The 10014-nt window shown below is 39.7% G+C and overlaps 1 protein-coding gene across 1 annotated transcript; it reads left to right on the forward strand.

The window, feature by feature from the left end:
- Window positions 1-1191: 1191 nt before the first annotated feature.
- Window positions 1192-2130, forward strand: LOC112125183 (olfactory receptor 1052-like). The gene has a single exon (XM_026655104.1). It carries the CDS (start codon window positions 1192-1194, stop codon window positions 2128-2130), a length of 939 nt encoding a protein of 312 aa, XP_026510889.1.
- The last annotated feature ends 7884 nt before the right edge of the window (window positions 2131-10014 follow it).

Here is a 10014-nt window from a genome sequence, read left to right on the forward strand (position 1 = left end):
ATTTGTTTCTTTTTTTTCATTTCAGAACAATAACAATAATTTTAAAGCATTTAATTTTGATTTTAACCTTTAAAAATAAGCTTTATTCAGTCTAATTAGCTTTGATTTTGAAACAAAATGTCATTTTAAACCAGAAAAATCAGAATTTTTCATTTTGAAAATGTCAAAGCCAAATGTTTGAACAATGTCTAAACAATGTCTAAACCGGTGTTTTTGAATCAGGAAATGTGTTGAACCTGACACTATTCTGTGAACAGTTTTGGTTTTGACAAATTGGTATTTTTTGAAGACAAATGGTTTGCTGAAAAATGCCAGAATAACTCTAACCATTACCATTATTGACCCATTGAGCACAATGAGAGTTGGAGGTGCTTGATTCAAAACCTCCTGAAGTCAATTGGAGTCTACCTACTGACTTACATATACTTTGGATCAGGTCCCGATGCAGAAAACACTATCCTCTATTTTTCAGTCTGCATAACTTTTGTCGCTTATGTTTCCCGATTAATGGACTTAATTTCTACTGCTAAACTAGGGAGAGCTTGTACACAGAATAGACTGTTGCACTCTGCTGTTTTGAAAGCAATTAGTATAATTCTGGTTGGACAAGTTCAAGTAAATGGAGCTCTGTATAGCTCTACAGGTGTAAATAAAATGTCACCTAACAAACGGGCTGAAGGACACCTGGGTTGTTTACAGATGATGTGGGTTAGGGATAAGTGATGCACTGTTGGGTGCATGGAACTTAAAAGAGACAGACACCGTGGTTTTAATCTTTATTTTGTTCCTTTAATAAATGCCCGGAAGTTATTCTACACTCTGAGCAGCTGCTGACTAAATTATGAAGGCATTGCCAACTCCTAGAGAGAGGTCACCAACTGAATGGAGTTTGCCACCAGCCCATAGTACTACGTAAACAAACATCAGTTATTGTAAGGTTAGGAGGGTGACATACTGTGTCCACTGCCTATCATGCAGACCAATATTATCTCATTGTTTTCGTGTGCTCCCCGATCTATCTTTTTGTAAACATTTGTTGTCTCTTGTCTTATAAATACATTGTAAGCTCTTCAGGACAGGGACTGTCCTTTTGTTCTGTGTGTGTACAGCGCCTAGCACCATCAGGTCCTAGGTGCTAATGCAATACAAATAATATTTATTATCCCAGCAGCTAAGAATCAAGCTAAGCCAATGGCTGGAAACAATGACACAACGGTGACTAGGTTCATTCTCATCGGACTAACAGATCGTCCAGAGATTCAGGTCCCGCTTTTTGTAGTGTTTTCACTAATCTATTTTATCACCCTGCTGGGGAATTTAGGGATGATCTTGGTCATTCAGATCAACCCCCAACTCCACACGCCCATGTACTTCTTCCTCAGCAACTTGTCCTTCTTAGATGCCTGCTATTCCTCCACCATTGCTCCCAATATGCTGGTCAATTTCTTAGTGGAGAGCAAAGGCATTTCTTATAGCGGGTGTATTACACAATATGGCTTTTTTGCTGTATTTGCCACCACTGAGATTTTCCTCCTAGCTGCTATGGCATATGATCGCTATGTGGCCATCTGTAACCCACTACTCTACACAGTCACTATGACCAAGAAGGTCTGCCTGATGCTGGTCATTGGGTCGTTTTTCTGGGGCTTTGTGAACTCTTTGATACACACAAGTGGGTTGTTGAAATTATCCTTTTGTGACTCCAATATCTTTAATCACTTTTTCTGCGATCTCACCCCTCTCCTGAAACTCTCCTGCACCAACATCCATATGAATGTGATGCTGGTTTTCGTCTTTGGCAGTTTGTTTGAAATAAGCACTTTTCTGATCATCATTGTCTCATACATTCTCATCATCGTAGCCATGCTGAGGATCCGCTCTGCCGAGGGCAGGCGCAAAGCCTTCTCCACCTGCGCCTCCCACCTGACAGCTGTCACCATATTCCACGGGACAATTCTCTTCATGTATTTCCGACCCAGTTCCAGCTACTCGCTGGATACAGATAAAATGGCCTCAGTGTTCTACACAGTGGTGATCCCCATGCTGAACCCCCTGATCTACAGCCTGAGAAACAAGGATGTGAAATGTGCTGTAGGGAAAATGATAGAGAGAAAAATGTTTACTCCGTGAATTTCTATCATAGTGTAATTCAGAGTAACCAGTGGGGAAGGGTGGTTGGAAAGAGGAATCCAACTGTAGCTATGGAATGTGAAACCAGGGCATTTCCACAAAGAGGTGAAAAGTATCACCCAGGGTATGTATTTTGTGGATGTCCCTATTCAGTGCCCTAGGTCATTGAATTATGTAAATTCCTAGATGTCAGTCATGTTACTAAAACCCCGACTCATCAGGAGATCCTTGTTCAACATAGCATTTAAGCAGATGCCTAACTTTGTATTTCTGTTTTCCTTTCCATTGAAGTCATGCCGTTAGAAACGGGGCTCTAAATTTTTGAAATATCACCAGTGCATCTTGTTATTATCATCCAAGTAAGCCCAAGTAAATAAACCCAAGAATATTGCAAGGTAGGAGTAAATATTCCAGTCACCATTTCTATTAGTCAGAGTTAGAGAGAACAAACAGGGGATGCTTTCGGATGCACTCTTAGGATATGTCTACACTGTAATTGAAAACCTACGGCCATCCCATGCCGGCTGACTTGGGCTCGCAGAGCTTGGGCTAAGAGGATATTTAATTACAGGGTAGACTTTCAGGCTTGGGCTGGAGCCTGGGTTCTAGGACCCTGGCAAGTGGGAGGATCCCAGACCTCAGGTTGCAGCCCTGCAAGGGCAAGCACCAGGAGCTGGAAGTGTCTAAATTGAAGTGTAGACATACCCTTAATGTACATCCAGCAGGGGTATGTATTTGTGCATGAGTCTACATGTGTGAGAAAGAGTGAAAGAAAGAAAATGGGGGAGGAGGGGACACAGAGCAAGAGAAATCCCGCTTTCACTTCCCCCAGTGTAAATCTGGAGTACCTGCAGTGAAGTCAGTGTAATTACTCAAGATCTGTGGTGTAATTGAATTGCACTTAGCTGAGAACGTGTATGCTTTAATGTCAATGATCATGATTCCTCTGTTGCTTATGATTATTTCAATCAGGAGTCAAATTTTCCTTGTAGCATGAAATCAGAGCTTCAGTGTGAGAAAAAGCTGGTTTTGGTTGATAATGGGTTTGCCAACTGAATCTTACAACTTCAGTTCCAGCGTTTGGAGTAAGCCAATTACAGGTTCAGTTGCAGGTTCGATGTTATACACTGATTAGAGCTGTGCATTCATCTAGGCAATATTCGGTACTGATTGCAGTTTTAGTCTCAATAACACTATACTGTTTGCACTGTTGTTGTTGCCTGTTTGTCCCAGAATAGTAGAGACACAAAGTGGGTGAGGTAATATCCTTTACTGGACCAACTTTTGAAGCTCTTCTTCTTCTGAACAATTCTAAGTAGCTTGAAAGCTTGTCTCTTTCACCTACAGAAGTTGGTCCAGTAAAAGATATTATCACACCCACCTTGTCTCGCTAACACTATATACTGATTCCTGCTATATATTCGTTGTTACTGTAAATTGTTTATAGATCTTCTCTTCAGCAACATAACCTAATTAGAGTTATATTCTCACCAATTCTATATACTGATTATAGCTCTTCTGTTAGACAGCAAAGATACTTAATAACAAAAATTTATTTTAATGACCAACAAAATATATATGAAAATGGTTATGAATGGTTTAAAAATCTCATATTAGCACATTAATACATATTAACATGTATTTTCTTTTTTGCATTTGCATTTTAGTAAAGAAATATGATTGACAAAACTTTAGCTCTATGTTGCAAAAACAATCGATTTACTTCAAAAATTGACATATTTTATAGATCTCATTTAAATGTAAAAATCCACTTGACTCTATACTGGGCTGTCACTTTCTGTGTGTACAATAAAATGCATGTTGCATAAGAAGCTCCATTTTGCATTGTAGTTTTAAGTGGCACATATTTTATAAATATATAAAGTGAGACCACATTTTAAGGCAAAAGCCGAAGTTCCAAACTTTGGATTACTTGACTTTGGAATGCTTGATTTCTTTGTCTTAACTTTGCATTAATGCATCAGTTTTTGTGTCCGTTTTTCTTTGGGTGTTTGTTTTACAATGTTTTTGGTTTGGGATTTATTTTATATTTTATCATTTTTTATAAGTGAGAGAGAAATTAGTTAGAAATAGATTCCATAATCTGGATGCTTTTTTGAGTGATGCCAGTCTTGTGCAAGGCCACTGGCATTCCAGTACAATTGACTGAATTCTCAGAATCTCTTGATCCTTGCCACTCTACCTAACAGTAAGGGCACCAGAATTTCCTTGTTCTGGGCCATGGTCACCAAACTTCATTTCTCCTCGATTGATACCTCATGAGTATCCAGGAAATCAGAGCTTTTGTCTTTGTCAAAGTATATCTGTTGACCATATCTTCAGAGATTGAACTCGGTCTGCATGAAAGGCTACTTCTTAGGCTAAAGCACCAAGTCCAGTAGCTAGAAGTTGGTAACAGAGCCATATAACTCATTGATTTGGTCCATCCACTCAAAAGGTACATCTGCACCACAAACGAAGGTGTGACTGCAGTGGAGCTAGGTAGTCCCATGCTAGCTTTAAATTAGCTAGTGTGGGTAACATTGGTAGTAAGGGCTTAATGGTGCAACATTCTTCAAGGGCTAGCTGCCCCAGTACAAGATCACTGGGGACCCTGGGTACAAACTCAGATTGCTGGCCCTACCAGGATCCATGCTGCCACACCTTCACTGTTATAATTATCTACACTAGCTATATTAAAGTTAGGGGAGGTATGCCTTGCCTACCAATGCTACAATTACATCTTCATTTAATGTGTAGACGTACCCCAAAACACACCAGGTATTAATGTAGGTTACATAGATATGTCATTCATATATGTATCCAATTCCCATTGATTTCACTGGAAAACAACCACACCTTGAAAGACAACAGGAAAGAATTTCACAACCTTTTTTTTTATAGTAGAACTGATTAAGATTTACTTTATACCAAAAAGTGGACTTTTTTTTAAAAGATGTTTTTTCCAAATTTTGAAAACTTTTTTTTGTTTGGCTTTGGTTTCCAAAAGCCAAAATATCTTAAGTTTTCATTAAAATCAGTGAAAAATGTAATGGAAACAAAACAAAACAAAACAAAAACAACAACAAAAAATAAGGGTGAGGGAAGTAACACTTCAGAAATTTTCATGGGAAATACTTAATATTTTATGACCAGCTTTAGTTTACAGTACACAGCACCTATCTTTTGGGACTACTTAACCAATGACAGAGTATAAATGCAGCACCACTGAATTGTAACATTTTCTGGAATGGAGAATAGTAAAAGCATGTGAGCTCCCCTGCTTATTACTATATTTTCTTGCCAGTTGCTTTATAATGGCAACCGGACTACAGTATCTCCATAATGGACCAAAATTGATTTGATCAGATCTAAACAACCCAAACTTTGGGCTATTTGCCTTTGGCCCACTAGTGAAATTGATTCAAGATGGGTGACAGGGTGGACAAGGTCTGGAGGCTCCTGGCTGGAGGCCTCATGGCCCTGCCTCACCCTGCCCCAGAAAAGAGCAGAGGAGAAGTCCTTTAGGCAGCCTAGAGTGGCTTCAGGGTAGCAGCCAATCAGAGGGGCTACTGGAGCAACCAATCAAGGGCCAGAAGGGCCATATAAAAGGAAGCAGCAGAAGCAGAGCAGTCAGTTGCTGCCTGGAGCTTGAAGAGGAAGATCTGGGTGCCTGGCTGGCAGGCTGGCTGGCAGGCAGGCAGGCAGAGCAGCAGGACCATGGACAGCTCACTGCAGGCAGGACAGGGCCCAGGGGACTGAGCCCAGAACCTGGCCAGACTGGGCAAGGGTACCATGATGGGCCCTACTGGTCTGACTGAAGACTGAGCCCATGGAGGGCTACCAAAAAGGACATACCAACTGAGAGTACTGAGATGGGCCGCTGTTGAAGTGTTAGAGAAGGCTGTGTCTCCAGGAAGGAAGCCTTGGTGCTACAGCCCCATACCAGAGCCATGAGAAAGAGCTAGAGACTGTATACCATGGAAGGGGAGACCGTGTGTGTGACTTCGTCAGAGGGCTGAGTCACTGAAGATCTGCCAAGAGAACCATCCACTGGGGGGTGCTCATGAGAGGCAGGTGCTACTCCATTGTAAGAACTGAAAGAAAAGCAGGCTCACACCCAACCAGAAAGGGGGCGCTCATGACAGGCGGATGTAGAGGCCATTACACTGAAAACTGAAAAATGATGTTAGATTTGATTTAGGACGCACTTAAACTGCTATAAACAGATGAAAATCAGGAGTAATTGCATTGAAGTCCAATGGAGTTCCATCTATGTAAAAACTGTGTAAACCAGATCAGAATAATAATAAAAACCTTTAGAAAAACAATATACTCCACTGCACACATATTTCTCCATGGGGTACTCCTGGCGGAATTCTGCACCCAAAAAAATTAAAATTAAAAATTCTGCACACAATATTTTAAAATTCTGCATATTTTATTTGTCAAAATAACACTATATAATCACACTACTTTCAATTATTTTGGTCATTTTTCAAAATACCTGCCAGCCACATGACACCCCGCCCCCAGCAGCCCAGACACTCGTACCCCCATCCTTTCCAGAATCCAGGGATCCAGAGGGAGAAACAGCCTGGTGCTGGGTCCTGGGTTTGTATGGAGTTTCCTACATGTCACCTCCTTCTTTCAGGGTATGCCAGGAACTGGAGCTGCCAGGAACTCTCCACCTCCATCTCCCTACCCTGGCAGTGTCTTCTATTTGTGACCTGGGGATTTGGGCTCTGCCAGGCCCAGCAGCCCCTAGTGGTGGCCAGTGGCGTTACAGTGCAATTCTGTGAAGGGGGGAGGAAACTCTGTGTAGCACATTAATTTTGTGAAAATTCTATATTGTGCAATGGTGCAAAATTCCCCCAGGAGTAATGGGGAGTAGAGGAGAGAACAAACAGTCACGTCATTTAGTGCACTGCTGGATGGTGCTCAGATATTATTGTGATGTAAGTCTATTTGGAATAGAATAGAAGTCTATTTGGAACAGAAATAGGGGTTTTATTTTGGCCCTCCTTCAATCCAAAATTGGAAAAGCAATTATCCTTGTGAAAGAAAACAGGATTAAAAATAGTGGGCATAGGAGTAAAAATCTCTTCTCCGACTCCCACTTCCAACAGAACAATATGTCTGAGGGAAATTATTTTGCACCCAAAATGCCACATGAGTCTTAATTACTTAATCGTGCAATTCTGCCAACAGAGCTCTTCTGAAAGCTCCAGGGAATCTGTCTTGGCTTTATAAGCTAGGAATAAGCACTTCATCTTGAAACTCCTTCCTTTTATTAATGTAAATCCTTTGAATTCTCTCAATAAATGCCAACTTTCATCTGCAGGTAGGTTTCATAGGGCTATATTTGAACCAGGCTGGGAAAAATAATGGAGCAAACCACTGTATTTTCCTGAGATGGAAGCATCTTCTTTTTAATGTAACCCTAGTTTATCTTATTTATTGATTAGGCAAAGTGAAATGTAGTTAGCAGGCCAGAAAGCTGAAATAGTAATAGGAAGTAAACAGTGCAGAAATTATTCATTATGGGCAAGATTCTGATATATTTACTCTTGTTGAGAAGTAACTTAATCCTCAGATTCCACCATTCATTTCAATTGATTAGTTATGGAATCAAGAATTGTGCAGCATTAAAGCTGGATGAAAAATGTAAATTATATTTTTGTGGGAAATTTCATGGATTTCCCCCCAGTTTTTAGAAAAACAAAACAACAGCCCCCCTCCTCTCTATGTAAATATTTTGGGTTTGAAAAACCATTTTTATTAAAAACTGTAGGATTTTAGGTTCCAAATTTCACCATAAATTGAAAATTTCCCACCCAGATATTTGGGGTTTGGTTTCCTTTTTTCCCCCCCGAAACATCAGAAGAAGTTTGTCTGCAATGAAAATTTTCAGCAAAAATGTTCATCTTGGTCAAAATGCATTTTTTAATAAAATATAATTCAATAAAAAATATGATTTTAAAAATAAAAAATATGGGTACCAATAGATCACATTCTGGTCTTAAACAAAAAAGGGGCTACATAGATGACAAATAGTTTTACCAGTGTTACACAAGAGTTAGGAAATACCAAAGTTAAAGGTGCCCATGTTATCTTAACTCTTTCCCCTTCTGCATATGCATTATTAGAGTGCAGATAGTTTGAAGTAAATTGGAGTTTTGCCACTTGTCTTTAATGAGATCAAAATATATGAAAATTGGCGTTTTGCCACTTGTCTTTAATGAGATCAAAATATATGAATATATGCTACTGACATGAAAATTATCAATATATTTCTTACTGATAAAGTAGAAATAAATGACTAACTTTTCAGCAACACTGAAAAAATGTACGTGTACTTCCAGGTACAAAATATTTACTGTATATTATAGAGGTGCTGCCAACAGATAAGGCTGAGTTTGCTTCCACTTAAGCAGAGATTAACTGTGGTGTGTTGGGATCACTGCCTTTCCGCTGACCATATTAACTCATTGTTTCCTTGTACTTCCCCATCAATCTGTCTGTGTCCATCTGTTGCCTCTTGACATATTTAAAGTATGTCCTCCAAAAACTTACCGCATTACTCTCTGACTAAAGAATGAATTTTCTGAGAATGTACTAATACATCTGTTAATTAATTTAAAATATGTCCTTTAAAAATTTAACAGACAGTGTCAAACCATTTATTTCTCCCTAAATAACCCAACTGAGGCCCTGCCTATTTAAATGGAAATTATCAAAGAATTGGGTGGATCTGGGGTAGTGGGTAGTTTTGGAAAAGAACTTTTTAGATCTTTTTCCCTGTTATTCTACTTAACTGAAAATATCCCCTTCACAGTAAGATGTATTAACAAAATATTATTGATAGTGTCATAGTCTTTGAAACAATTCACATTGTAATTTATTTCTGAACCACTGTAAATGCCAGCTCATTTTCACTAATACTCTGTGGTGTTATTTTTTATGTGTTCAGTATTATCTACATATGAAGTGTTGCATAATTTTCATGTAAATGGTTTTAAGGGACACTAAGCCAAATTCTGTGCCCTCTACCACTGGATTATTTCGAGAGTAAGTGCATTAACTACCATGGATTCTAACAACCTGTCAATCTAAGGATTTAGATTTATTTATTAGAATATACTATTCCAGGTATACAACATGATCATATAATTGATGATGTCATAGTAATTAATATGTGTGATGGTTACCATGTTGGAAAGAGTCCAGCGGAGGGCAACAAAAATGATTAGGGGGCTGGAGCACATGATTTATGAGGAGAGGCTGAGGGAACTGGGATTATTTAGTCTGCAGAAGAGAAGAATGAGGGGGGGATTTGATAGCTGCTTTCAACTACCTGAAAGGGGGTTCCAAAGAGGATGGATTTAGACTGTTCTCAGTGGTAGCAGATGACAGAACAAGGAGTAATCGTCTCAAGTTGCAGTGGGGGAGGTTTAGGTTGAATATGAGGAAAAACTTTTTCACTGGGAGGGTGGTGAAGCACTGGAATGGGTTACCTAGGGAGGTGGTGGAATCTCCATCCTTAGAGGTTTTTAAGGCCCAGCTTGACAAAGCCTTGCCTGGAATGATTTAGCTGGGGCTGGTCCTGCTTTGAGCAGGGGGTTGGACTAGATGACCTCCTGAGGTCTCTTCCAACCCTAATCTTCTATGATTCAAGCCACAGACCTTAATCAGAAGGTCTGAGCAGTGCAATATGGATGTATCAGCATGGCTGAGAGACCCAGGTCCAGCAATTGTAGGTTTACAATGCAGCATGGAAACTGAAGCACAGGCTTGGAAATACTTAAGAATAAGAGCCATACTGGGTCAGACCAATGGTCCATCTAGCCCAGTATCCTGTCTTCTGACAGGGGGCAATGCCAG

This window comes from Terrapene carolina, unplaced genomic scaffold (assembly GCF_002925995.2).
Source record: "Terrapene carolina triunguis isolate 2854851 unplaced genomic scaffold, T_m_triunguis-2.0 Scaffold195, whole genome shotgun sequence".
In the NCBI taxonomy this organism is placed as follows: Eukaryota; Metazoa; Chordata; order Testudines; family Emydidae; genus Terrapene; species Terrapene triunguis.

What these genes read in the sequence shown, in the direction of transcription:
- LOC112125183 (XM_026655104.1), top strand. Translation starts at nt 1,192, where the DNA reads ATGGCTGGAAACAATGACACAACGGTGACTAGGTTCATTCTCATCGGA.